Source organism: Bubalus kerabau, chromosome 5 (genome assembly GCF_029407905.1).
Source record: "Bubalus kerabau isolate K-KA32 ecotype Philippines breed swamp buffalo chromosome 5, PCC_UOA_SB_1v2, whole genome shotgun sequence".
Taxonomy (NCBI): Eukaryota; Metazoa; Chordata; class Mammalia; order Artiodactyla; family Bovidae; genus Bubalus; species Bubalus kerabau.
This window is the reverse complement of record NC_073628.1, coordinates 23,525,408-23,550,830: the sequence shown is the minus strand read 5'-3', so window position 1 is coordinate 23,550,830 and position 25,423 is coordinate 23,525,408. Positions and strand designations below refer to the sequence as shown.

Genomic DNA, 25,423 nt, shown 5'->3' with positions numbered 1-25,423 from the left:
CAGAAGTGGTACCTGTGGGAGCAGATGTGAGCAGGGTCAGTTCACGCTGTCCCCGGCTCCAGGGTCACCATTCTCACGGCTCCTCTGGGAAGGAGGAGATGACACTGGGGCCATCTTTTCCCCATCGTTCTACTCAAAGATTATCTCCTCACTGCAGAAGACTGGGGAGCAACACCAGACCCCCCTGCAGAACCCAGTACCCCTCCAGGACCTCCCTCGCAGCCTGTGGTCACAGAGATCACCAAGAACAGCATTACTCTGACCTGGAAGCCCAACCCACAAGCTGGGGCCACAGCCACCTCGTATGTGATAGAGGCCTTCAGGTACAGAGGAAGTTTCCAATGCAAAACTGGAAAGCTACCGGGAGGCTCCGCTGTGTCTGAAAAGTCTTGGCTGTGGTGGGAAGAGGTTTACCAGTTCTGTCTCCCCAGCTGAGGCGCAGTTAGAGGGGGGTGACAGAGAATGGATGAGAAGGAATAGACAGCTTGGGCTGGCACAGCCCTGTCACCTCATTCTTGTAGCCAAGCCGCTGGTAACACGTGGCGGACAGTGGCGGATGGCGTGCAGCTGGAGACACACACGGTCAGCGGTCTGCAGCCCAGTACGATCTACCTATTCCTCGTGCGAGCCGTGGGAGCCTGGGGCCTCAGTGAGCCCAGCCCTGTCTCTGAGCCCGTCCGCACCCAGGGTGAGTGAGGCCTGGATCTCTGGATCACAGGCATGGCATGCAACACTGCAGAGCACCCCCTGACTGCAAGTTATGGCACCTATCTGGTTCCAGTTTCTGTGCTGGTGGCCGGGCCTGGAATAGGGAGCCATGCTTCCCTTTCACTGAGGGAACAAGAGGCGAGAGAGAGAAACAGAGAGAGAGAGAGATTGATTCAGTCATCTTGGTAGCTCCTCCTTTCTGAGCCTTTACTTATTAGAAGGAAACTTGGAGGGACATCTCCATGTGAGAAATGAGGAACAAGGCCTTTAAAGGTGCACATGGGGAATCCCCAGGCGGTCCAGCAGTTAGGACTTCGTGCTTCCTTCCACTGCAGGGGGCACAGGTTCAACCCCTGTTCAGGGAACCAAGATTCTGCATGCCATGCATTTAGGCAAAGAAAAAAAAAAAAAAATCAATCTGCAAAGAGCCAACTCATTGGAAAAGACCCTGATGCTGGGAAAAACTGAAGGCAAAAGGAGAGGAGGGTGGCAGAGGATGAGATGGTTAGATGGCATCACCAACACAATGGACATGAATCTGAGCACTAACTCTGGGAGATAGTGAAGGACAAGGAAGCCTGGCCTGCTGCAGTCCGTGGGGTCGCAAAGAGTCGGACACAAGTTAGCAACTGAACAACGACAACAAATATATGCAGAAAGCAGGATACCCTGGCCCACCTCTGGAAGCTCTTCCCCTGACCAGCCATCTCCTGACCCTGGGATGGGCTCCAAAGTACTAAGTAGCGGTCTGTGGGGGCAGGGCAGGGGTGGGACATACACATGCCCTCAGTCCTGACTCCCCGTCTCAGAGGCCCTTGCTGAGTGGACTGTTTGGTCAGCAGACAGCAGCCCATCCAGGCCAGTGGAGGACCCATGGAAAGGCCAGCAGGGACTGGCCGAAGTGTCTGTGCGTCTGGAGGAGCCTGTAGTCCTTGGGCCTCGGACCCTGCAGGTGTCCTGGACTGTGAGTGTGGCCCAGGGATGAGCGTAAGGGCAGGCATGATGATGGGGGACATAGGGGAATGCGTATGGGAGTGTGCAAGGTGCGTGCTGGGGAAGACTGCTGGGTGAAGGAGGGGCTGGGGCAGGAGGACTTGTTGGCTCCAGCCCCTCCTCTGGCATCCTCTGTCCTGTCTCCCACAGGTAGATGGCCCAATCCAGCTGGTGCAAGGTTTCCGGGTGTCTTGGAGGGTAGCAGGACCTGATGGGGGAAGCTGGTCAGTGCTGGACCTACCATATCCAAGCCAGCAAAGTACGGTGCTAAGGGGACTCCCCCCAGGGACCCAAGTCCAGATCAAGGTGCAAGCTCAAGGCCAGGAGGAGTTGGGGGTTGAAAGCCCCTTGGTGACCAGGAGCATTCCTGAGGAGGGTAAGGGAGTGGGGCACAGCGCTGATGAGTGGACAGGAGGGAAGAGAGAGAGGGGAGGAGGAAGGTTTGCCTCCAAGGGCAAGGGGTGGGGGGTCAGGGGAGGAGACATGCCTCTCAGTTCTCTAAGAGGTTAGCACTGGGAGGATGAGCAAGGTTGGGGCTGGAGGGGCAGCTTGCAATGACTGTCTGTGTCCTTCTCACCATGCTCCACCCTGGCCCAGCCCCCAGTGGTCCCCCCCAGGGAGTGGCCGTGGCCTTGGGGGGTGAAGGCAACAGCAGTATCACTGTGTCCTGGGAACCTCCGCTCCCCTCGCAGCAAAATGGGGTCATCGAGGAATACCAGGTGCAGGGGTTGAGAAGGGCCTGGGTGGGCAGGCTGGGCAGTGGAGGGAGAGGGTTAGGATCAGGGAGGAGGGAACCTAGGACTGGCTCTGGGACTGGAGACGAGGTCCGGGTAGAGGAGAGAGGTTTCAGAGTGCTCTCTCCGAGTGAATTACGACTGGCCGAGACGTCATTCCCACCATTCAGAGATCCACTTCTGACTCTCTAAGCCCGGGTCTCGGCCTCCCCAGATCTGGTGCCTGGGCAACGAGAGCCGCTTTCATCTCAACCGGTCCGCGGCCGGCTGGGCGCGCTCGGCGGTGCTGCGGGGCCTGCTGCCCGGTCTCCTCTACCGGACCCAGGTCGCGGCGGCTACCAGCGCGGGCGTGGGCGTGGCCAGCGCCCCGGTGTCGGTGCAGCTGCGTGAGTCTGGAGCGGGTGGGCGGGAGGAGCTGGGGTTTCGGGAGTGGGGCGGGGGGTGTCCTGGGGTAGGGGTGCCTCTACTCCCCTCACCACTCTGACCCCCGCAGCGTCCCCGCCGGAGCTGGAGCCTGGGCTCGAGGCGGGCCCGGGGCTGGCGGAGCGGCTGGCGAGAGTGCTGCGGGAGCCGGCCTTCCTCGCGGGCAGCGGCGCCGCCTGCGGGGCGCTGCTCCTCGGGCTCTGCGCCGCCCTCTACCGGCGCCGGAGGCAGCGCAAGGAGCTCAGTCACTACACCGGTGAGAGCCCAGCCCCGGGGTGCCCGGGCGGCTGGGAGACTCGATGGAGGGGTGGGCGGAGCCTTGAGATCTCGCTCCCCTAGAAGGGAGGCGCGGAGAATGGAAAGAGAGTTCAGTCGCTCAGTCGTGCCCGACTCTTTGCGACCCCATGGACTGCAGCACGCCAGGCTTCCCTGTCCATCACCAACTCCCCAGAGCTTGCTCAAAATCATGTCCATCGAGGCGGTGATGCCATCCAATCATCTCATCCTCTAACCTCCCCTTCTCTTCCTGCCTTCAATCTTTCCCAGCATCAGGGTCTTTTCAGATGAGTCAGTTCTTCGCATCAGGCGGCCAAAGTATTGGAGTTTCAGCTTCACCATCAATCCTTCCAATGAACATTCAGGACTGATTTCCTTTAGGATTGACTGGTTTGATCTTCTTGCATTTCAAGAGGCTCTCAAGCGGCTTCTCCAACACCGCAGTTCAAAAGCATCAATTCTTTGGTGCTCAGCTTTCTTTGTAGTCCAACTCTCACATCCATACATGACTACTGGAAAAACCATAGTTTTGACTAGACGGACCTTTGTTGGTAAAGTCAAGTCTCTGCTTTTTCATATGCTGTCTAGGTTGGTCATAGCTTTTCTTCCAAGGAGCAAGCGTCTTTTTAGTTCATGGCTGCAGTCACCATCTGCAGTGATTTTGGAGCCCAAGAAAATAAAGTCTGACACTGTTTCCACTGTTTCCCCATCTATTTGCCATGAAGTGATGGGACCGGATGCCATGATCTTCGTTTTCTGAATGTTGAGCTTTAAGCCAACTTTTTCACTCTCCTCTTTCACTTTCATCAAGAGGCTCTTTAGCTCCTCTTCACTTTTTACCATAACAGTGGTATCATCTGCATATCTCAGGCTATAGACTTTTCTCCCAGCAATCTAGATTCCAGCTTGTGCTTCAAGAGGGACTCAGCTGCTGGCGGGGGCGGGGTGGGGGGGTGGAGGTCACGAGAGGGGTCGCACTGGAGCTCAGCCCCTTGGACAGAGGCAGCGTGCCCACGGTGGAATCGCCAGCTGTCTGGAACAGCGGGGAGGGGGAAAGGGCAAAGTCCAGAGGGGGTGGAATCTGCAAAGAGGGGTGAGATTTTGTCCTTTAGACTCCTGGTGTATGTGGAGGAACAAGCTTTGCAGTCAGCCCCAGTAGAGAAATGGGCTTCCCAGATGACACTAGTGTAAAGAACCTGCCTACCAATGCAGCAAATGTAAGAGACGCGAGTTCGATCCCAGGGTCGGGAAGATGCCTTGGAAGAGGACATGGCCACCCACTCCAGTATCTTTGCCTGGAGAATTCCATGGACAGAGGAGCCTGGCGGGCTACAGTCCATGAGGTCATAAAGAGTTAGACACGACTGAGTGACTAATACTCTCAGTAGAGAAGGGGCAAGTCTGATGGAGGGAGGGAAACTCACTTCCTGGAGCCTGGTGGCTGGCAGAGGGAGTGTCGCCAGGATCCCAGGTGATAAATTATCAAGCGGGGTCTGGATGGAAGAGAGGGGGGCCCGCTGTAAGGAGGAGACTCGAGTTCTCCTTCTTCCTGGGATGGTGCCTGTCTGGAAAGATCTGAGGTCTCTTAGATAAAAGGTTCTGTCTTGGCTACACGCAGGAATCACTTGGGGAGCTTTAGAAAAATACTTATGCCTCAGTCAAAGCCTTAGGAATTCCGATGAACTTGGTCCAAGGTACCACCCAAGTGGCGTAATTAGGACCAGAGCCAGGGAGTGGACAGGAATATGGATATTTCTGACTTTTCTTCCCATTTCCCCTTTTCTTTCTCCCACCGGTTCCTTTTTGGAAGCCTCCTTTGCCTACACACCTGCAGGTAAGACATCTGTCTCTGCCTCCAGAGTGGGGAGTGGGGTTCAAATCCCAGGAAGGGGTGCTTCTCACAGTCTCCCCCTCACCTTCCCCAGTGTCATTCCCACATTCAGAAGGCCTGTCAGCGGCCAGTTCCAGGTAATTCTCTTAGCTCAGCTCCCAAGAATGATCCCCTCCCCCAAGAGACCAGTCCCTCTGTCCCTGCCTGCCTCCTGGTGCCAAGCTTCTCCCTCCTGCCACCCCTACACTCCCCATCTCAGTCCTCAGCGCCCGTTGCCCCTGCCTCCCTTACTTCGCTGGCCTCTGCAGGCTCTCTGTCCCCAGTCTTCACCTGCTGTCCCTCAGGCCACCAATGGGCCTTGGCCCTGCTCCCTACCCGTGGCTGGCAGACTCGTGGCCTCACTCATCTCGGAGCCCCTCAGCCCAGGACCCCAGGGGAAGCTGCTGCCCGAGCAATCCTGACCCGGATGACAGATACTACAATGGTGAGGAGGTCTGCTTCCCCCCGGGGAGGGGGGCGCAGCAGCAGGAGGCCCCACACCCTCTCTCCTCTCCACTGCTGGGGTAAACTGAAGGGGACCAGGGCGTCCCATCTTGCTGAGGCTGCTCCATCCTTGGGAGGTTCTTGGGAGTTGGGGGAGACTCTCTTGTGCCTATCCTTTACCCCAGCTTGGAGTTGGGGAATAAGATCACCAGCTTCCCTCGTGGCTCAGATGGTAAAGAATCTGCTTGCAATGCAGGAGACCCGGGTTCGATCCCTGGGTCGGGAAGATCCCCTGGAGAAGGGAATAGATACCCACTCCAGTGTTCTTGCCTAGAGAATTCCACGGACAGAGGAGCCTATGGAGTCCCAAAGATTTGGACACAACTGAGCAACTGATACACACACAAACTTTACCCCGGCTTGGGGTGGGGGGAAGAAGTGGGATCGCCTCTCGCCCTCCATTCTTCTGTCATCTATTTTCCTGTTTCTGCCCCACCTGCTCCCCTGGGGCTCCCGCTCTCTCCCCCTCAGAAGCAGGGATCTCCCTTTACCTGGCTCAGACGGCCCGGGGCACAGCCGCCTCTGCTGAGGGTCCTGTCTACAGCACCATTGACCCGGCCGGAGAGGAGCTGCAGACCTTCCACGGGGGGTTCCCCCCACATCCCTCAGGAGATCCAGGCACCTGGAGCCCGTATGCTCCCCCAGAATGGAGCCAGGGGGACAGTGGTATGACTCCAGTTCCCAATACTCCCACTTTGAGCCCTGAGCAGCACCTCCCCAAGAGCATCCTCCACGCTTCCCCTCTGGGACCCAGAGCAGCACTTCCTTCTGATGTGTCTCCCCTCTGCCTCTTTCCTGCCTGTGTCTTGTGCTCCCCCATCCTATTCTCAGGAGCCAGGGGAGGCAAAGTGAAGCTTCTGGGAAAGCCCGTACAGATGCCCTCTCTCAACTGGCCAGAAGCCCTGCCTCCCCCGCCCCCTTCCTGTGAACTGAGCTGCCTAGAGGGGCCTGAGGAGGAGCTGGAGGGCAGGTAAGGATGCTCGCTGCCTGCAGATGCCTGTACACAAAGGACCAGCCCAGGGCCTCCTGCCAACTCAAGGAGGGAGAAGATGCTGGTAGAAGAAGGGAAGGGGCAACAGAAGGTCAAAGGGAGGGTATGAAGCTACTCAGTCATCCTTACCCTCCTGCCTCTTTGCCCCCAGCTCAGACCCAGAAGAGTGGTGCCCACCGATGCCTGAGAGGAGCCATGCGGCAGAGCCCAGCTCCAGTGGGGGTTGCTTGGTCCCTCCGTCCCGAGGAGAAACCCCCTCTCCCACACCTTCCTATGGGCAGCAGTCCACAGCCACTCTCACCCCTTCACCTCCTGACCCTCCCCAGCCCCCCACTGACCTTCCCCATCTCCACCAGATGCCCAGGTAGGGAGGTATATAGTACTTTGCATGTTATAGCCCTCTGTACATATCTACTCAGTGTGTGGATGGATGGATGAACACATGGATGGATGGATGAATCTGGGGTCTGGAAGGTCTCATGACCGTATCGGGGTGGAAGTGTGACTTGAGGAGAAACGTGAAGACAAATGAAGCCTCTCACTCTCTCCAGACTTTCTCCATCACAGAGACCCTGCAAGCTTCCTGGGGCATTTTAGAGATGGCTTTCCTCATACTGCACAAGGGTGGGAGCTTTGTGGGGGACATGCTGTGTCTTATTCATCTGAGTATTAGACTGACTGATTAGCCCAGTGCCTGCTCCAGAGTAGGCACTTAGTGTTTGCTGAGCAAACAAATGCAGTCTCGTGTCATTGCAGGAGGGTGCCCCTCGGGCCCAGCTCCCCTCTTAGTGTCTCCCAGCCCACCCTGAGTAGCCACGAAGGGAGGCCCGCCGGCCTGGGTGCTGGCCCCTCTGGCCTCCATCACAGCCCCAGCCCCGTCCCTGCTACAGCCGGCAGTGCCCCCGGTGAGTCTGTAGACCTCTCAGCTTGCCCCACACCTCTGCATCTTCCCAAAAGCTTGTTTCCTCTTCACTCTCAAGCCCCTTTCCTGACCCCCTCTCTTATCCACCTGTCCCATCTCCCAATGCTGCAGGGAGAGCCCGGCCGGTGCCTGGAGAGCTGACTCCTCCATTGCACGGGCCCCGCACCCGAATCCGGAAGAAACCCAAGGCTTTTCCCTACAGGCGGGAGCACAGTCCGGGAGGTGAGGGGGCCGTGAGCCTAGGAGATGGTGACAGGAGTGGGGACAGGCTGGAGGAGGGAGCCAGTGAACCCAAACCTCGGACTGTTCCTTCACAGCCTCCTAGTGCCAGGGAGTGGGAGTGGGAGAAAGACTGGGGTCAGGAGAAGCAGGGGACCCTGCTGACAGCGGGTCTCTCCCTAGACCTGCCCCCACCACCCCTGCCACCACCGGAGGAAGAGGCCAGCTGGGCCTTGGGGCTGAGAGCAGCAGGCAGCATGTCCTCCTTGGAACGGGAGCGGGAGCACAGTGGGGAGAGGAGACTGGTGCAGGCCACGCCCCTGGGGGCCCAGCGGCGCCCCCACCCAGATGGTAAGGAGGGCCATGGCTACAGAGAGGGTGGGCTTTGGGAGGGCAGCCTAGTGTACGGAGGGTGCCAAGGGTGCGCTCATTTTCAAGCCAGCTCACCCTTGACCTCCAGCTGGGTTCATGCATCAGCGCCAAAGAGACTTGTCTCTCTAGCTTTCTCTGGGCAGAATTTCCTCCAGTTCCCAAATCATATCCTTCCCCAGGACTGGAGCTCAGGTCCAGAGTGGGGGCTGGGTGCTCTGTCCCTCCTTTCCCAAGGCCCTGTCTTCGTGGGGGCGTTCCCTGCAGGCTTCTGAGCACGTTTTATGTCAGGGCTATGGGCTGGGCCAGCTGCTGCTGCTTCTCAGTCCCCAGGATGGTCTGCCCTCCACTCTTCTTCCAGAGCTGGGGTGGCAGTCAGGGGAGTGTGAGGCGGGGGGAAGCAGCCCTGTTAGGCCCCCTGCCTGAGTCCAGCTGCCCTTCTATCTCCTGCTGCAGAAGAAGCCTGGCTCCCCTACAGCCGACCAAGCTTCCTGTCCCGGGGCCAGGGCACGAGCACCTGTTCCACAGCCGGCAGCAACTCCTCCAGAGGCTCCGGCAGCTCTCGGGGATCCCGGGGCCCTGGATGGAGTCGGAGCCGGAGCCGGAGTCAGAGCCAAAGGCCGGGACAGAAGCGTGGAGAGGTGGGGGCCGGGGCTGGCCAAAAAATGAGTGGAGGGCTAGGGAGGCTGGGCCAAGGAACTATTACAAATAGGAGGGTATCAAGGGCTTGGGGTGGGCTGGGGGAGTGTCAAAAGGAAGGGACCCTGTAAGGAGGAAGGGAGGAGCCCAGAGCAGAGGTGACAAAGGATGGACACAGATGACCTAACAGAGGGGCCTGGGCTGCATAGGGGAGCAGGATCAGGAGAGGAGCTGACCAGGGAAGAGGCATATCCCCAAAGGGGCCTGTTGGTCCTGGGCCAGGGCCTTGCAAGCCAGCCTCTCTCTGTCTCTCTCTAGGAACCAAGATGACCTTTGACAATAAGCCAGAAGTTCCATGGGGAAGGGCTTGTCCCTGAGCCAGGAATCTGAACGTGAGCCCCTCCCCCTGGTGAATGAGGGCTGAGCAGAGAGGAGCGAGGAGGGGTCTCCTCCTCCTCACGATGATGCCTAGGACTCCCTGAGGAATTGGCTTAGAAGCCAGAGAGCCAGATCTTTCCTGGCCATCTGAGACCCTTTCATAAAAAAAAACACAATAAAAAAAACAGATCAGAGCCCTGAGCCCTGTTTGTCTGGTTTTGTGCAGGACGTAGGGAGGAAGGGGGCTGCGAGCGGGTGTGTATCCTTTGAAATCCTTCAGCCGAAAGCACTAGGTGAGGGCAGGGCTAAGATGCCACGTGTCCCACCTCCAGAAGGAGCTGAACCACTGTCTCCCCAGTTACCACCAGAGGGACTTTCCACATAAGCAACCTCGAGAAACTCGTCCCACCATCCCAGAGCCCCTCCCTCGGCACCCTCCTCCACAATCCGGAAATACACCCTTTACAACAGCAATCTTTCAAAATTCAATGAAAGGAGGAGCTCAAGGGGGGAGTCCTGACCAAGAAGGAAAAACAGGCTTTTTTAGACACCCATCCCCACCCTTTCACAAAGAGGTACAGACGGCCACCTCTTAGCCAGATTAGTGGCTAAGTTCCTTCAGTTGTGTCTGACTCTTTGCAACCCTGTGGACTGTAGGCCACCAGGCTCCTCTGTCTGTGGGCTTCTCCAGGCAAGAATACCGGAGTGGGTTGCCATGGCCTCCTCTAGGGGATCTTCCTGACCCAGCGATCAAATCCACGTCTCTTATGTCTCCTGAATTGGCAGGGGGGTTCTTTACCACTAGTGCCGCCTGGGAAGCCCAATTAGCCAGATTAGGCTCATATCAAATTGGTTAGGCCAGCAGAGAAATTTTTAAAAAACATTTGGCCACAGGACTTCGCTGGTGTTCCAGTGGCGAGTACGCCGCTCTCCCAGTGCAGGGGGCTGGGGTTCGACCCCAGCTCGGGGAAGTAGATCCTACATGTGACAACTAAGACCTGCCGCAACCAAATAAATAAAAAAAAAAAAATCAAAAGAAAATTTTGGCCACGAATGCCATAGTCGCCATCACTCCTGATCCCACGGCCCGCACCATTCACTGCATAGACCTGGGTATTGCTCAGTGACTGCCCGGGGCTCTCAGGGAATGACTGCTGACCCCCAACCCCAAGCTTTGACTTCTCCTGCCAGTTTGACCGAAGTGCATACAAATCTCTTTTTCTCATGTGGTCTGGCATATGAAGTTGGCATGTTTTCAAAAGGGGTTTGACCAGGAAACTAAAACAAAATCCTAAAAAGGAAAAGCAGACAGTGGAACGGATGTGTATCCGGCGGGGCACTGAGTCCTCATCCTGAGATCATAACCCTGGTCGTGCTGAGTAGCATGCTCGCAGCGTGTGGATTCTGCCCCTGACCTTTCCCTCCAAGAGAGGAGGATAAAGCCCTGCCTGCCCTCCAGTGGTTTTCTGTGGCTCAGGCTCTGCAGGTACTGCTCCTCCTCCATTTCTCTGTCCTGTTCTTTGAAGGGTGCCCACCAGCCAACCATTACAGGTGGTTCCTACCTTTCGTGAAATGGAGCTACTTCGTACATTTTGAGAAACTATCTGGGACTGGTCTTGGGTGCTGGGATTGCTGAAAGCAGGAGTCATCTTCACGGGATGAGTTGCTAAGACCCGCAGAACCTGGAAACACCCTCATCCCTGCCTTTTCTGGATTCTGCTTAAAATCTGAAAGATGCAGGTAATTCTCCCCTGGATAACAGAACAGAAAGAGTGACACCGGAGGATCAGTGAATGCCTGGTGCTGTTCTAACCCAGGCACCCTCTGCAGGATATGGTGCTCCACGGAGCGATCTCACAGAACTCAAGTCATCGAAGCTTTATGGTATCAAATTCCTCAGTGACAACTCATAGTGACAACAGTATCAGGAGGGTGCATTTGTCCCACATTTGTCCCACTTCAGCTTCCTCCCTCGATTCATCTTGAACCCTTTGCCTTGGTGCGGAGGCCGGGCCTCACTGCCTCAGTGGAGCCCCTCTTTATGTCCCTTCACAGTGTGGTTGGGGCGAGACCGGGAATGGACCGGAAAAGGCCGAGAGGAGGCCCTGAGACGCTCCCTGCTCCACAGTCCTTTCCCGTGAGCCAGTGTTGTCCTCCAGGAAGACGTCTGGCTCCCCCACTTCCTGTGACCCAGGCAGGGGTGGGGCGGGGAACACACAGGACTTAGGGCTGCCTCTCAGGCTAAAATGACCTGACTGTGGGCATGGATGGAACAGAGGGAAAGGCAAGGGCTGCAAGCCAGGTAGAGATGACATTTTGCTCCTGGAGGCTGCAGGTCTGCTTTGTTCTTGTTTTGTTTTGCTTTCATTTGTTCCCACAATCCGGAAGGGAGAATGCCAGAAGCCAGGCAAGGTGGACCCCCCAACTGCAGCGAAGCACAGGCCAAGAGCCGCAGTCCTTAGCCCTGGCCAGTGGCTGATGGGAGAGGAAGGTCTGGTTCTCATCTTGGCAGTCGGGCGGTCAGCTCAGGAGGAGTCTAGGAGAAGTTGAAGGAGGGTGGAGTTATCCCCCCCTGCTCCTTATCGCTCCTTCCAGACCCCTCTTGACTCCCCAGAACCATGATAAAACCCCTCCAGTCAAGATGGATCGCTGCATCAGCCAACCAGACACTTACCGCCAGCTTTGGGCATAGGAGAGCTGAGCTGACTTTTCTGGGAAGAGATCCGAGATTCAGGCAGCCAGGGAGGCAGCCCCCTTCCCAGCCACTGGGTGGGATTTTTCTCAATGTCCTCCAACCAGTCTGACCTCCACTCCCACGGGGTCAGGGAAAGGGTGGAAGTCAGAGAGAGGTCGTCCCGGGGGGAGGGAGGTGACGAAGCATCTGTTAGGGAGGGTAGAGATTTCTGTGGAGGGTTGGCCTTCAGTCTTGGGGACTAGTTTAGGGCAGAAGATGTGGGGCTGCTTAAGGCATACACCCAGCCCTAGACATAACCCAGTCCCACTCGGTCCATCACCCCAGTGGACACATCCCCAGGGTACTCCGCCCCAGGGAGAGGAAGACCTTCATTGATTTCTTCGAGAGAACAGCTTGAACTCTCTCCTCCCAGCTTGGCCCTGGCTTTCTGTCCTAGGTAATTCCTGCTCTCCTGTTCGCCACAATCCTGACTGCTTTTTTAGGGGGAAGAATGTAGAGTTAGGGTTTGAAAACTAGGTCTAGGGGATATATGTCTGAGGAAGGGAACTCTGAAGGGGCCTCGGAAGCCCTCACTACCTGCCGTTGACTAGGGAACGATGGTCCCAACCTGCTAGACACACGAAACAGGGAGCCCAGCCTCACCTCACCCAGCCATAGATGGGAGAGGAGGAAGGCTTTGACAGCTCAGCGGGATGTAAGAGACAGAACAGAACTTCCCACAGTGGACGAATCTGTCACTGGGCTGGGGAGGGCAACCTTTCCTGTACCCCGCATTTGGTAAGAGGAAGGTCCTAGAGGTAGCTGTATGGACCATATAATTGGCTGCCTCTGGGCCTTTTTTAAAAAGAAATATTTATTTATTTGATTGTGTCAGGATGTGGGATCTAGTTCCCTGACCAGGTTTTGAACCTGGAACCCCTGCACAGGGATCATGGAGTCTTAGCCACTGGACCACCAAGGGAAGTCCCTGCCTCTGGGCTTTTAACTTGCACAGTTTATCCTTGTTCTGGGTGATCTTGGGCAAATTAATAAACCTATGGGACTTATAGTTCCCTCATTTGGAAAAGAATGATAAAGAATATTCCTCAGAGAGCTGCTGCTTATGCTGAATGTATGTAGTTAAGGCATTTGGCCTGGGGGCTGGGACATAGTGACGATGGTGAGGATACTTCGACTGTTTGTCGGGGACAGTGATCTCACGTACCCATGAAGACGCAGTCTGCCTCCCTCGGCTCCAGACCAAAGCCAAAGCTGTCCGCAGCCACGGCCAGGGCCCGGGCAAAGTGGGCATCAGCAAGGAAGGAGCCATCGGAGGAGCTGACCAGGCTGGCTCTGGCGCTGGGGCCGTTGTCCTCTGAGGCCGAGCCCCAGCCATTGGCCAAGGAGCCCTCACTGGGGGTGGGCGTGAGGCAGGGCCGAGGTGGGCACAGCAAGCCCCTCACCTCGGACCCCACCCCTCCTCCAGGCCTGCCCATGTCTGCTAGGTCTGAGGCCGTGGGGACGCTGATGTAGCCATAGGTGATGGGAGGGGAAGGCGCCCTTGGCATCGGAGAGACACTGTTCCTAGGGAGAGGTCAAAGGGGAGATGGCATGCTGTTGGCCAGGGGCAGAAACAGTCCAGTGAGGAAAGTGGAAGGCACACTCCTGTCTCCAGCTTATCTGTATCCTCTGGCTCCCCTCCGGCCACTCACCTGGGGGTCTCCTCACCCTCACTGAGCTCCAGGCACAGGGCCACCTCCTCAGGGGTCAGCACACTGTCCTGATCCTCCCCCAGGGATGACAGCGACGAGCTAGACAGGCGGCTGGATGCTGGGCTGGGACCAGAGAGGGAAGAGGCCTGGGGGCTGGAGATGTGCAGGGTACCAGAGGGAATGAGGGCGGGGATGGGGGCTGCTGGCGGTGGAGGGGAGGTGGGGGCTGGGGGCTCCCCCGAGTGCCTGTTTGGGGTAAGACAGCAGGATGGTTAGTGCAGTTCTTCTGGTCCCTGCCGCCCCTCCTCCAGCCCCCTCAGCAAACACCTCCCACATCCCCAGTGCCCCGCCCTGCTTCCTGACCCCAGGCCCTCTTACTGGGTCTGTTGACTCTGAGTGGGGGATCCACGGGGAGCGAGGGGTACTGGGGGCAAAGGACGAGTCATCAGCTCACTGGAGGAGCTGAGGAGCTGTGGTCCCAGCGCCCGCCAGGCCACTAGAGCACGGGGCACAGCTCCTGGGGAACAAGAGCCTGGGTGTGAGATTGCAGAACCCTCACAGCCCCCAGGCTGCAGCTTGTCTGTCCCCACCCCTCACCGAGCCAGCCTCCTCAGGGACAGGAGAAGCCAGATGGAGGGGCTGGTGGGCCCCACACCACGTCGCACTCCCTCATTCGCCTCCCAGGGCCCTCCACTCACCTGGGCTTTGGGAAAAGTTCTTGGAGCCTCTGTTGCCCAACTCGCCGGCCCAGAGCTCCGCGGGGTGGCTGGCCCGGAGCAGTGGGGAGCTGTTGGCCTGGTGCAACTCTGCAAAACAAAGAGTTGGGGGGCTGGTGGCCAATCCAGGTGGGCCTTTCAGATCCCAGCCATAGGTTCTGTCTTCAGCCTGATCATCCACTTAAGCTTTTTGCTGAATTTAGAAACAAGAGAGAATAATCTCCCTCCATCCAGGCAGCTGCGATATAATAATGGAAGGAGCACAAGGCTTGGAGTTAAATCACCTGACTCATAGCCTGGCTCAGCCAAGTATTAGCTGTGTGACCTCAGATAAATGCGTCAACCTTCCTGAGCCTGTTTTGTTTGTAAGCAGCCCCTCCAAAGGATGGTTTTATCAAGCAATTGAAAACAGATTGGAAAGTTGCTGGCATCTTATAGATAATTTTAAAAACAATGTCTGGGGATTTCCCTGGTGGTCCAGTGGCTAAGACTCTGCACTCCCTATGCAGGGGGCCCGTGTTTGATCCCTGGTCAGGGAACTAGATCCCACATGCTGCAACTAAGAGCTGGCTGCAACTATAATAAAAGATCCCACGTGTTGCAGCTAGGACCTCGTCCCAAATAAATAATTTTTTTAAATTTTTTAAAAATTAAAAAAAGAAACCTCTCTACTGTGTACATGATAATTTCCTGATCTCTGTACCCTCTCATCGCTACCTCCTACTTTCATGAATTTTGACTCTGTGAAGGCAAATCCTCTTTCTTTCCTTGGAGAGAATCTGTTCGTTTCCACTTCTCACATGGTATATATTTCACATGGCTCTGGATAGTCTTGTCCTGATAAACCCGGTGTCTCTCACTTGGAGAGATGAGTTGAGCTCTCAAGTTGAGTTGAATGAGGAAGACAAAAGATGGGAGCCCCAGACCAGCCAGGTGTGATGGGAGAGAGTCAGCTGATGGGAAGAGGAACTTTAGAGTGGGACAGTGTGTTGTTCTCACCCAGGTGGGCAATGCCTTGCCTGTGGACGTTCAATACGTGTTGAGTGAATGGATGGATGATATTAGAGATGCAGGTGTAAACACAAGGTGAGAAGAATCATGTATGAGATGGCAGCTACCCTCAGGCCCACGTGGCCGCTTAGGAGACAGGGCTCTGAGTAAATCGTGACAGTACAATAGCCCCGGCTGTGTGCAATGACTTCGTCAGGCCGAAACCAAAATGATCTAAGTTTAAGCCAGAAGAGAAACAGAGTGATAAAAGGAAGGGATTTCCCCAAGACCTGGAATAGAACATCAGTCAAAGAAGAAAAGAAATAGCCTTCAGGTTCATGCCACATGATCAAAAGCCCAGTTAGGAAAGGGGAGCAGAGACCAGGCAGCACTCTTGACACAGAGCTGTCTCGTCAATCTAATATAAAAGATGTGGGGGCCACGATGGGCAGGTTCAGAGTGGGACAAGGCATTCATCAAGGATCCATCTGGGCCCTAGAAACCCATGTACAGTGGCCGAAAACTCACACAATGGCTAGACTTCCTCCACCAGAGTTTCCTTTTGTACTTTGGCTGGTTTAGCTTTTACTCATTTCCTTTAATTGTTGTATGACCCAGGGAGTCCTGGAGGCCAGCTTTGAGTGCTCCAACCCCCACTCTCACCAGCTTTGTCTTGTCTTGGGCCTGGCTTCTTGCCTAAGCTCAGAAGTGGTGGCACATGCTGTTGGTGTTGATTTGTGTGGAAGGTGAAGGGAAAAGCCTGTATTTACCCCAGCTCATTTTATTTCTTCTAAAGGATTTTTGGTAACCAAAAAAAAAAAAACAAAAAAAAAAAAACCCTTTCCACCTTGCTTGGAATTACTTGAATTTAGTGTCAATATTATTTGAATTAAACTATACACTAATGTTATCAAAGTGAGGTGGAATCTTGTTGGGTACACCTGAATTGCGATAGGTATTTGTTTGAGTGAATTATTTAACGAGGATATTCAATATATGTATTGGCAGAGTGAACTAAGAATCTGACATAATGGATGAGACAGCTGTTGTCAGACTATTAGTACAGAGGTAAAAAAGCTCAACTAGGCTAAGATAATAAGAAAAAGGAATAGGCAGCTCAAGGAGGGGCACTGAGAGACTGCCAGTGTTCAAAGACAAAGAATCAGCAGACTTGGACTAGATGACAGCAGCAGAGGAGCTCCATGCCTCTGGATGAGATTTTGTTCCCTCCCCCCCACTATCAGGCTGTACTGTGTGGCCTGTGAGATCTTAGCTTCCTAACCAGGGATTGAACCTGTGACCCCTGCAGTGGAAGTGCAGAGTCTTAACTGCTGGACCACAAGGGAAGTCCCTCTGGATGAGACCTTGTGGCTGTTGCTGTTGCCCACCAGCCCACGGGAGTTACTATGCTGACCCCATCCTGGAGCAGTGATGGCGTGGAGCCGGATGACAGAGAAAAGGGATGTGATGAGGACCTAAATCTCTAAATGAGATTAGGAAACTTCGTCTCAGAACAGGAACCTTTCTTAACAACTGACCATAGGAAATTGCTCCTTTTTTGGGGCTAGCATTAATGTTTTCAAGTAGGACATACATTATATTCAAATCAGTGTGGTTATCCATGAAAAAGCTACTTTAAAAATGAGATTTATGCAACCTCTTTTTAGCTGGTATTTCATGATCACAGAGGATTTCTAATGCAATAGCTCTGAGGCAAAGCTGGATAGGATGCCAGCTTCGCTAATATTTAGAGTCATAAAATTCTGGATATTGGCCAAGCCCTTAATTACTCTAAATCCATCTTTATCTTGATAAAAGTTGGATTATATCCACTTAACAAAACTGGCTGCTGAATGTTTATAAATCTTACTAATCAGTACAGGAGGCTCATGGAGATGGCGGAGAGTGAAGTCAGGGTTCAGAAATGCAGAAACAGAGTCAGTGAGAGAACCGTTTTCCCAGGGGTGCTCCCAGAGAGATTCAAAGTAACTTTTGGAAGCAGATGATTCTGGTTTCAAATTTGAGATCTGCAGCTTACGGACGTAGGGTTTTAAACAAGCTACCCCATTCTGATCCTCTTTCCTTATCTGTAAAATTAGAGAAATAACACCTTGCCAATATGTTCTGAGGATTCAGTCAGGTAACAAATATGAGTAACGCACCTAACATAAAGTAGTTGCTGAAGAAATAGAGACTATACTTATTTCTCTCTGGAAAGTCAAAGCAGATAGCCGGAAGTCAGGAGAAATTTGGACAGAAAGGAAATGCTCATTCTCTGGGAAGCAAGCTGGGAGTCGGTACCTGGGCAGGACCCATACATACATGGTGCATAGCACATATGTACACGTTACATAGAACAGAGGTCATGCAAGCCTGAGGTTTCATGCTAGCATTGGTCACACTCCTCCAGGTTCTAGAATTACCCGTGTGCTGGTCAGGCACTTTCATTAGACTTGGAGCTGGTAGAGAGCAAGGATTCTGTTTAGTATCACTGTGTTCCCCTATCCCCTATCCCACCCCAAGTGGTGCTTATTCAGTATTCGCTGAATTGAGCTGACTGCAGAAACAGGACTCACTGCTGGTGTGCAAAACCCAAGCAAGAGCCCCGTGTAAAGAAAATCTGAGGCCTAGGGCTTCCCTGGTGGTCCGGTGGTTAAGAATCTGTTGGCAATGCAGGGGCCATGGGTTCCATCCCTGGTCAGGAAGGTAGGATCCCACATGCCTCGTAGCAACCAAGACTACTGGCCACAACTACTGAAGCTCCCACTCCACAACTAGAGAGAGAGAGTCCGTGCACAGCAACAAAGATGACGCATGAATGAAAGAAGATCCTGCGTGGCTCAACAAAGACCCAAAGAAAGAAAGAAAGAAAAACTGAGGTCAGCATACTCCTGTCTGGGTGCGCGGTAATAGGTGCCCATTAGGACAGACTGAGGGTGGAGGGCAGCCCACGACTAGCACCGAGGCTCCCGTCCCCCGTAAACCCTGATTCAGGCTGCGTGCATACCCCCATCCTTACCCTGCTTCTTTCTGGCCTTCCAGGCCTCTGCAGGGGCCAGAGACAAGCGCGGGGAAGAGAGGCCCCGGCGGCCACAGAGGCTGTCTGAACTGGGCCAGGGGCTGGAGAGCTGGGCCAGCTGGGGTGTGAGCCGCCTGGCAGCTGGGGCCTGGGGGCTTGGCCGGGCTGGGGGGCTGGAAGGCCCCTCAGCAATGAGGGAGCCATAGAAGGTGCTGGTGTCAGGAAGAAGGGGCACCCCAGGGCTTCGGGGATCCCAGGAGATCACTGCGGTAAAAAATGACAGGAGGGATTATGGTGAATGCAGCCCACCCATGGCCACCTTTCTCCAGCACCGCCGCTCAGCTGCTAGGCCCCCTACCCCCCACCCCTGGGGGAGGGCATGCTCACAAGAGCGGCGACCGTCTAGCGGGTCCCGGGGGTCCACTCCCAGCCGACTGCTGAGGCTGCTGCTGCTGCTGAGGTCTCGGGAGCCGGAGGTGGAGCGCCATGTGTCCGCCAGCCAGGGGGAGTCGCTGTGATCCATCCTGGACAATGGGGGCGGGGCAGAGAAGCAGGTAGAGGGAAAACGTGATTGGTTAAGACCTGAGCTCAGCAGGTAGCAGAAAGGGTAGAGTAGATGGTGGTACCAGCTTTATTCTCACTGCTTTTCAGGCCCCCACAGACTCCTTAAGACCTCTGATCTGCTGTCCCAAATGCAGCGCCCCTTTCTTATCCTGAGATCAGAGGACATCCAAGTTGCCCCAGAGCTGGGAGGTATCACAGACAGATGGCTGTGTGCTGAGACGGAAAGAATACACATTGGGAGCCAGATCTGGTGCCGCCTAGCTGTGCAATCCTGGGCCAGCTCAGTCTATTAGCCTCTCTAAGCCCTGGTTCCTCCAATAGTAAGACCTTCCTTACAAGGCTGATGCTGTAAGCTGAGATGAAGAAGTGAGAGATCACTCAGCCAGCAGTGCAGGAGTTTGCTACCTGAATATTGGCTTCTCTGTCTCTAGCCTGGTTCCCTTTGGATGGGGCGCCATGCTGGCGGGAATCAGACCAAAGCACTTCTCTGCCTAAAACCCTCAGTGGCTCCCCATGTACGAAGATGGAGCCCAGCTGCCTAGTTTGGCTAACAGGGCCCTCGTTGCCCTAGCTTCCAGCTCCTCAGCTTTATCTTTTGCTCTGACCCATCCTATACCAGAGGCCCTAGCCCAACCAAAAGGCTTGTCTTTCCCTATAAATAGCAGGCTATTTCTTGCTATTCCCTTTGCCTTCCCTCTTTATTTCAGCTTTAACTTTTTTGTGTGTTTTTAAAAAAATATAATTGCTTTACAATGTTGTCTTAGTTACTGCTGTACAATGAAGTGAATCAGCCATATACTTACATATATCTTCTCCCTCTTGGACCTCCCTCCCCTCCCCCCCATCCCACCCCTCTAGATCACCACAGAGCCCTGAGTTGAGCTCCCTGTGCTTTATAGCAGCTTCCCACCTTGCTATTTTACACCTGCAGTCAGGGGAAATGTGAAATCTTCCTCCCGTGGTTCCCCACCCAACCCCCTCCTTGTACTCCTTGTACATGTACTCCTTGTACATGTTTCTGTTTCTGCACTCCCAGCTCGGGATTGCATTTACGCGTGTGCCTGTCTCGGCTAGACTGAGTGTTCTCCTGGCAGACAGTGACTCGTCTAAAGAAATGAATGAACAAGGTGATCAGAATGGAATCTCCCTTGAGGAAAAGGATGATGTTCCAGGGGAGACAGGGAAAGTTCAGGAAGGCGCAGACTAAGCCCAGGAAGTAGCTGGAAGAGAAAGACCAGGGAGCACAGAGCAACACAGGAACGCAGTTATCAGCCAGCATGGAACCTTGCTCTGGGCTGAGAAACTGACAGCAAAATGGGAGCCTGAGAGCTGGCCCATAATAGGTGCTTGATACACTCCTGTGGAAAGACGCAGATCTGGAATGTGAAATCTCTCAGATGAACTCTAATGAGGTAAGGAGCAGGAGAAGGTGGGCAGAGGTGAAATGGTTTAGTGCAAAACTCAGCCAATAGGAGAAAAAAAAAGGATGCTTTGTTTCTTAGTGTCTTGTCTCATAACTGGAGACTTGCTCTGGCAGCCAAACGCACTCAGTGCAGATGGATGGATACCTGCAGGCGGGCAGGGTTATTGAGAACAAGGAGTAAGAAGCATCACATAGGGACAGAGTGCCCTCTGCTGGAACTGTGGGTGGATTAGTGTGAAAGAAAGATGCCTCAATGGCGGTAGGGGATTGCTGAACTCAAAGGTACTGCTAGGTAGATGTTGGGTGTACAGAGAGAATTAGAAATCAGACTGGTCCTTCCGTGCTAGTTATTCTCCATCCAGCAGGAGAGTGCAGTAAGTATTAATGAGATCTCAGTAACAAGAGCACCAGATTAGGGCTTTGGAAGGCAGGTACTGGCCATGTAACCTTGTCTGGGTGGGGCCAGTTACTTACCTGTCAGATGGTGTGATAGTGACATTAATGAAAGAGAAATTAATTCTCACTTGAAGTTCAGGGGAGATTCAGGTGTTAGGATGACAAATTACCTGGCAGTAGGGGAGATGGGGCTTCCCAGGTGGCGCTAGTGGTAGAGAACCCGCCTGCCAATGCAGGAGATGTAAGAATCGTGGGTTCAATTCCTGGTTTGGGAAGGTCCCCTGGAGGAGGGCCGGGCAAACCACTGCAGTATTCTTGCCTGGAGAATCCCACGGACAGAGGTGCCTGTTGGGCTACAGTCCATGGGGTCGCAAAGAAGTGCCTGGTGGGCTACAGTCCGTGGAGTCGCAAGGAGTCAGACACAGCATGCAGGGGAGACGAATGCCTCAGCCAGTTCTCTGTCCCAGCTCCACTGTCCCTCGGCCCCTCCCTCACCTCTGCCCCTTTCCTGTCTCACCTGTGTTTTAAGATGGCATCCTCACTGGTGTACCTGTACAGACCTGGGAGAGGGCAGGAGGAAGGGTCAGCCCAGAGTCTCCAGCACCTGGCCCAAAACTCTGTTGCATTCTGGCGGGACCCAGGAAAGGCCAGCCGGTCCACCTGCGAGTGCACGTCACCTGCTCACCTGGGCCCAGGCGCACCCCAGCTCGACGCCGGCGGTGGATGCACACGGCAATGCCCAGCAGCAGCAGCCACAGCACGACACCCCCGCTGGCAATGACCTCTGGCCGCTTCAAGGCTGCCCACAGCTGCTCCAGGGTCCATGGGCTGTGCGCACTGGGTTGCTGGGCAGCTCGCTCCATGGCCTGCTCTGTAGGGGAATTTGAGCTCAGGACAAGGCAATGAAGGTGGGCAGACAACGGGGGAGGAGCTGGAAGCATGAGTGGGGAGAGAGAATGGTGGAAAGGGGGCCTGGATGGGTCTGGGTGGGGCCAGAGGGCACTGTCCTCACCTAATAGGAGGCAGACAGGGCTGCTGGGCTGCCCAGCGCCTGCGCCAGTGACTGCAGCCACTTGCACGCAGTAGGAACCTGACATGCGCGTGGCAATCTCCAGCTGGGTCTGCTCACCCACTACAGTCCAGTTGGCTGGGGGCAATGAGGTGTTGCCCAGGCTCCAGACCTGAGACACAAACAGAGGTGAGCTTGCCCCTCTCCAAAACCATCACAGCAGTTAAGCCCTTTCATCTGCAGATCAGATTCTGGGTATGTGGCCACGCTGTCCTAGCATTCACCTGGAGACACCCCCACATGCACCACCCTTCCTATTTCCTTCTCCCCTACAAAGCGGGTGAGACTTCTCTCTAGACTGACAGAGGAGGGACAAAAGCAATCTTCTGAAGTAGGTGTTAGACCAGTGGTTCACACAGATCAGTATGATTTGGGATCGCTTGGAGGGTTTGTTAAAATCCAGATTGCCAGACCCATCTCTGACATTCTGACCCACAAAGCCTGTCAACGGACCAAAGGATCTGCGTTCTAACAAGTTCTCAGACAATGCTGATGTTGCCGGTCCAGGAATCACACGCTGGCACCACTGCCTTAGAAACAGAGAGTCAGTCACAGCCTGGTTTGGTCCTGTTCTGTTTTCCCGCACTTGTGACCCTGGTCTCACTTTCCACGTCTGTAGACTGGGGATAACAACCCAGGAGAGACTGTGAGATGAGATGAGGTCATGTGGGTAAGCACTTGGCAGTGTCTGGCAAACAGGAGAGTCCCTGCTCTGCTGGGCAGGTGCCATTTCTTAGTGCCCAGAGCCAGGGAAGAGGGAAGTCTTGGCAACACCACGGAGGGGTGCGTCAGCTTGTGGGGGGTACCTGGTAGCCACGGATGATGCCATTGTGGTTTTCAGCAGGTGGTGGGTTCCAGCTCACAAGGATAGTTTCGTTGCCAGGTTTTAGGGTCACCTCCTGGGGAGGAGCACTGGGCACTGGAGGGCAGGGAGACAAACTGTCAGGAATGCTGAAGGTATCCTCAGGAATCTCTTTCTAGAGAAAAGAGCAGGACTGGGGACATAAGGTCCCAGCCATACTGACAAGAACAAGAGCTTCTCTCAGCTCTGCTTTCAGAGCCAGGACAAGAGGGGGCCCAGGAGTGGAAGTCACTATTCCTCTTCCTCCTGACTACAGAGGGACAGAAAGGGGCTGGGGGTATATCACTGGGTTCTGGAAGCGTCTGTTCCTGACCTTGTTCAGGCAGCCTCAGGAGCAGCACGTTGCTGTCGGGGCCCTGAGCGCGGCCGGAGGACGGTCTCACTTTGAACTCGTAGTCTTGGCCCCAGTGGAGGCCCCCAAGCTCTGCGCTCTGCCAGCCAGCCAGCAGGGCCTCTGCCCACGGGGCTCCCTGGCCCCCAGGGGCAGCCTGGGTCCTGAACAGGGCCGTGTAGGACTGAGCAGGTGCAGCGGGGCCGCTCACCTGGGGAAGACGGAGGGCAGGGAGGACTCAGGGCTCTCGTGAGCAGCCCTTTCTGGAGCTGTGACTGTTCCACCCCTAGGTCCCGGGCCTCACCTTCCAGCTGAGCCATACAGCTGGCCCAGGCTTGGTGCCCTTCTTGGGGTCTGGGTTCAGCAGGGTCACGTTTTCCAGCTGAATGTGCACAGCCAGAAGCTCCAGGGGCTCCTTGTAGTCCCGGGGCTCTGGGAGCACACAGGGTGGGGATGGGCTCAAAGGTCAGAGGGAAGAAATTGAAGAGTGGAGCATCCCTCAGCCACAGAAGAGCCAGAACTCCCAGACTGCCCCCGTCGTGAGCTCTCCAATGTCTATCCTCAGATGGAGGATGATGATGATTTAGCAGCTCAGTCGTGTCTGACTCTTGTGACTCCATGGACTGTAGCCCACCGGGCTCCTCTGTCCATGGGATTCTCCAGGCAAGAACACTGGAGTGGGTTGCCATTCCCTTCTCCAGGAGATCTTCCCGACCCAGGGATCAAACCTGGGTCTCCTGCACTGCAGGGAGATTCTTTACCAACTGAGCTATGAGGGAAGCCCTCGGATGGAGGAACTGCCCCTAGATGAGGTCCCCACCACTCTGACCCTGATCCTGGGTCGAACCCCCACATGGCCTAACCCCAGCCCAAACCAGAGGGCACCATGCTAACTGGTGCCCCCCACCTTGGCCCTGGCGTTAGCCGACCGCCTTCCCCTTACCCTGGATGGACACCCTAGCCACCCGGCTCTTCCGTTGTCCTGCACTGTTGGTGGCCATACACATGTAGGTCCCCGCGTCACTCTTCTCTGCTCTTGCCATCAGCAGGGAGCCTTGGGACACCTGTCAGGACCAGGTGTCTTGTGAAGTCTCCTACGTGGGGAGGAAGGCCTAAGGCCTCACGGCCGTCCCTTCCTCAAATACTGCAGGAGACATGGGGCTGGGGCGGGGGGGTGGGTCAGGCCCTCGGGTGCGCACAGCTGTGGCCTGGACAGGATGAGGTTTGGGAAGGGGCTACACTCACCGAGTGCCGCCCTGACTGCAGGGCCAGGGGTTTCTCATCCTTCCACCATGAGACAGTGGGCTCTGGGTGGCCCCAGGGCGGCTCGCACTGCAGAAGCACCTGCTCACCCACTGCAGCCACTGTGTCCCGAGGCTGGACCTGGAAATCCTCCTGGAGGACTGTGGGGAGGAGAGAGCGTTGGCACGCAGCAGGCCCCAGCCCTTCCATCCGGGCCCCACCTTGGCACTTCTGACCTGCTCTGTATCACCTACCTTTGGGCTCTGACTTGTGCTGAACGCTTCAGAGCCCCACCTCCCAGGTCTCCCATCTAGGACCGCCCACACCCAGCCCTCCCCTCCCAAATCTCCCCACCCAGGCCTCACCAGCCATGGACAGCCGCGCTCCCCGGCTGACTGCTGTGCCCAGCCGGTTGCTGGCCTCACAGGTGTAGACTCCCAGGTCTGTGGATCGGGTGTGGTCGTCGTGGGCACGTCCCCGGGGAGGGGGCCGTAGCAGCAGGAGGGTTCCGTCAGGGAGGAGGTGGTGAACGTCTGGGGGCACCATGCTCAGTGGGTGCCCGTCCAGCAGCCAGCGGATGGTGGGAGGTGGCTGACCTGAGGCCCGACAGCTCATCTTGGCTGGGTCGGGGCCCTGGAACAGCTGATCCTCGGGATGGACTAGGATCTGGGGTGGGAAATCCTGGGCCATGCTTCCTAGGGAGAGAAAAGGAGGTGGGGCCCAGTCTGGCCAGTAGGGCCCCCAAACCCCTGCATATCTCATCTGCCTCTTCGTGTCTGAAAACAAGTTCCCAAATAACATGCTGGGGACGTGAGGGCGATGTGGTTATGACATCTGTCACCCCAGGGTTGATTCGGCTGATCTGGCTGGCTAGGCGGGTGTCCCCTTCTTCCCTCACCACTCTGTGTGTGTCCCTCCCGAAGCTATGCCATCAGTCAAAGAGGACGACTGTCCATGATAGAGAAGGACCGGTCTTCGGTCAACAGTATAAGCTGTGCTCTCCTACTAGCACCTCCAAACCAGCTCCTAGATAATATGCTGGGAGGGAGGCGAGAGGGCCAGTGTGCACGCGTGGCACGCAGTGAGGGCCCGTGGAGCTCTCAGTCTGTTTGTCTCTCTGTCTCGCACTTAACAGCACCACCATCATCATCACCATTGTCTCTGCTACCCCCACTGCCAAAGGGAAACAGAGGCGTAAGGGCCTCCCCCGCCTCGGCCAGGCCTTGGATCAGGGGTGCGCGGGCTAGGAGCGGGGAGGCCCGGCCGTACTCACCCGTGAGGAGCAGGAGAGGCAGGGCCCAGTGGACCCCGAGGAGGCGCGCTCCTTCAGCGCCCATGGCTGCTCGCGGGGCTCTGACCTGGTCCGCAGCACTTGGCCCTACTGCTCTGAGCTCACAGC

General features: G+C 55.6%; 2 protein-coding genes across 4 annotated transcripts in view; one reads left to right on the top strand and one right to left on the bottom strand.

Annotated features, from left to right (window-relative positions):
• The window catches only part of ROBO3 (roundabout guidance receptor 3), a 20,459-nt gene extending 9,292 nt beyond the window's left edge, over nt 1-11,167 (top strand). The window contains exons 11-30 of the mRNA XM_055583722.1: nt 158-323; nt 522-688; nt 1,551-1,672; nt 1,852-2,077; nt 2,299-2,420; nt 2,650-2,821; nt 2,929-3,114; nt 4,945-4,968; nt 5,060-5,102; nt 5,310-5,449; nt 5,980-6,174; nt 6,340-6,478; nt 6,651-6,863; nt 7,256-7,404; nt 7,533-7,643; nt 7,824-7,991; nt 8,466-8,642; nt 8,784-8,806; nt 9,253-9,319; nt 11,082-11,167. Coding sequence (XP_055439697.1) covers nt 158-323; nt 522-688; nt 1,551-1,672; nt 1,852-2,077; nt 2,299-2,420; nt 2,650-2,821; nt 2,929-3,114; nt 4,945-4,968; nt 5,060-5,102; nt 5,310-5,449; nt 5,980-6,174; nt 6,340-6,478; nt 6,651-6,863; nt 7,256-7,404; nt 7,533-7,643; nt 7,824-7,991; nt 8,466-8,642; nt 8,784-8,806; nt 9,253-9,319; nt 11,082-11,167 — 2,696 coding nt within the window. The remainder of the gene's footprint in view (nt 1-157; nt 324-521; nt 689-1,550; nt 1,673-1,851; nt 2,078-2,298; nt 2,421-2,649; nt 2,822-2,928; nt 3,115-4,944; nt 4,969-5,059; nt 5,103-5,309; nt 5,450-5,979; nt 6,175-6,339; nt 6,479-6,650; nt 6,864-7,255; nt 7,405-7,532; nt 7,644-7,823; nt 7,992-8,465; nt 8,643-8,783; nt 8,807-9,252; nt 9,320-11,081) is intronic.
• Nucleotides 9,817-25,423, bottom strand: ROBO4 (roundabout guidance receptor 4). 3 transcript variants are annotated; one of them, XM_055581261.1, is made up of 18 exons: nt 25,298-25,423; nt 24,390-24,719; nt 24,028-24,185; nt 23,726-23,846; nt 23,087-23,214; nt 22,765-22,993; nt 22,396-22,508; nt 21,533-21,701; nt 21,206-21,391; nt 21,038-21,080; nt 18,525-18,661; nt 18,138-18,401; nt 14,111-14,218; nt 13,791-13,929; nt 13,413-13,658; nt 12,926-13,284; nt 11,701-11,907; nt 9,820-11,562 (listed from the first exon to the last, which is right to left on the bottom strand). In XM_055581261.1, the coding sequence occupies exons 1-18, from the start codon at nt 25,359-25,361 to the stop codon at nt 11,552-11,554; spliced, it is 3,012 nt and encodes a 1,003-aa protein (XP_055437236.1). In that variant the 5' UTR covers nt 25,362-25,423; the 3' UTR covers nt 9,820-11,551. The 3 variants fall into 3 exon arrangements, with proteins under 3 accessions (XP_055437238.1, XP_055437236.1, XP_055437237.1); XM_055581262.1 differs by having other exon boundaries at nt 24,390-24,715; nt 25,298-25,382; XM_055581263.1 differs by lacking the exons at nt 22,765-22,993; nt 23,087-23,214 and having other exon boundaries at nt 9,817-11,562.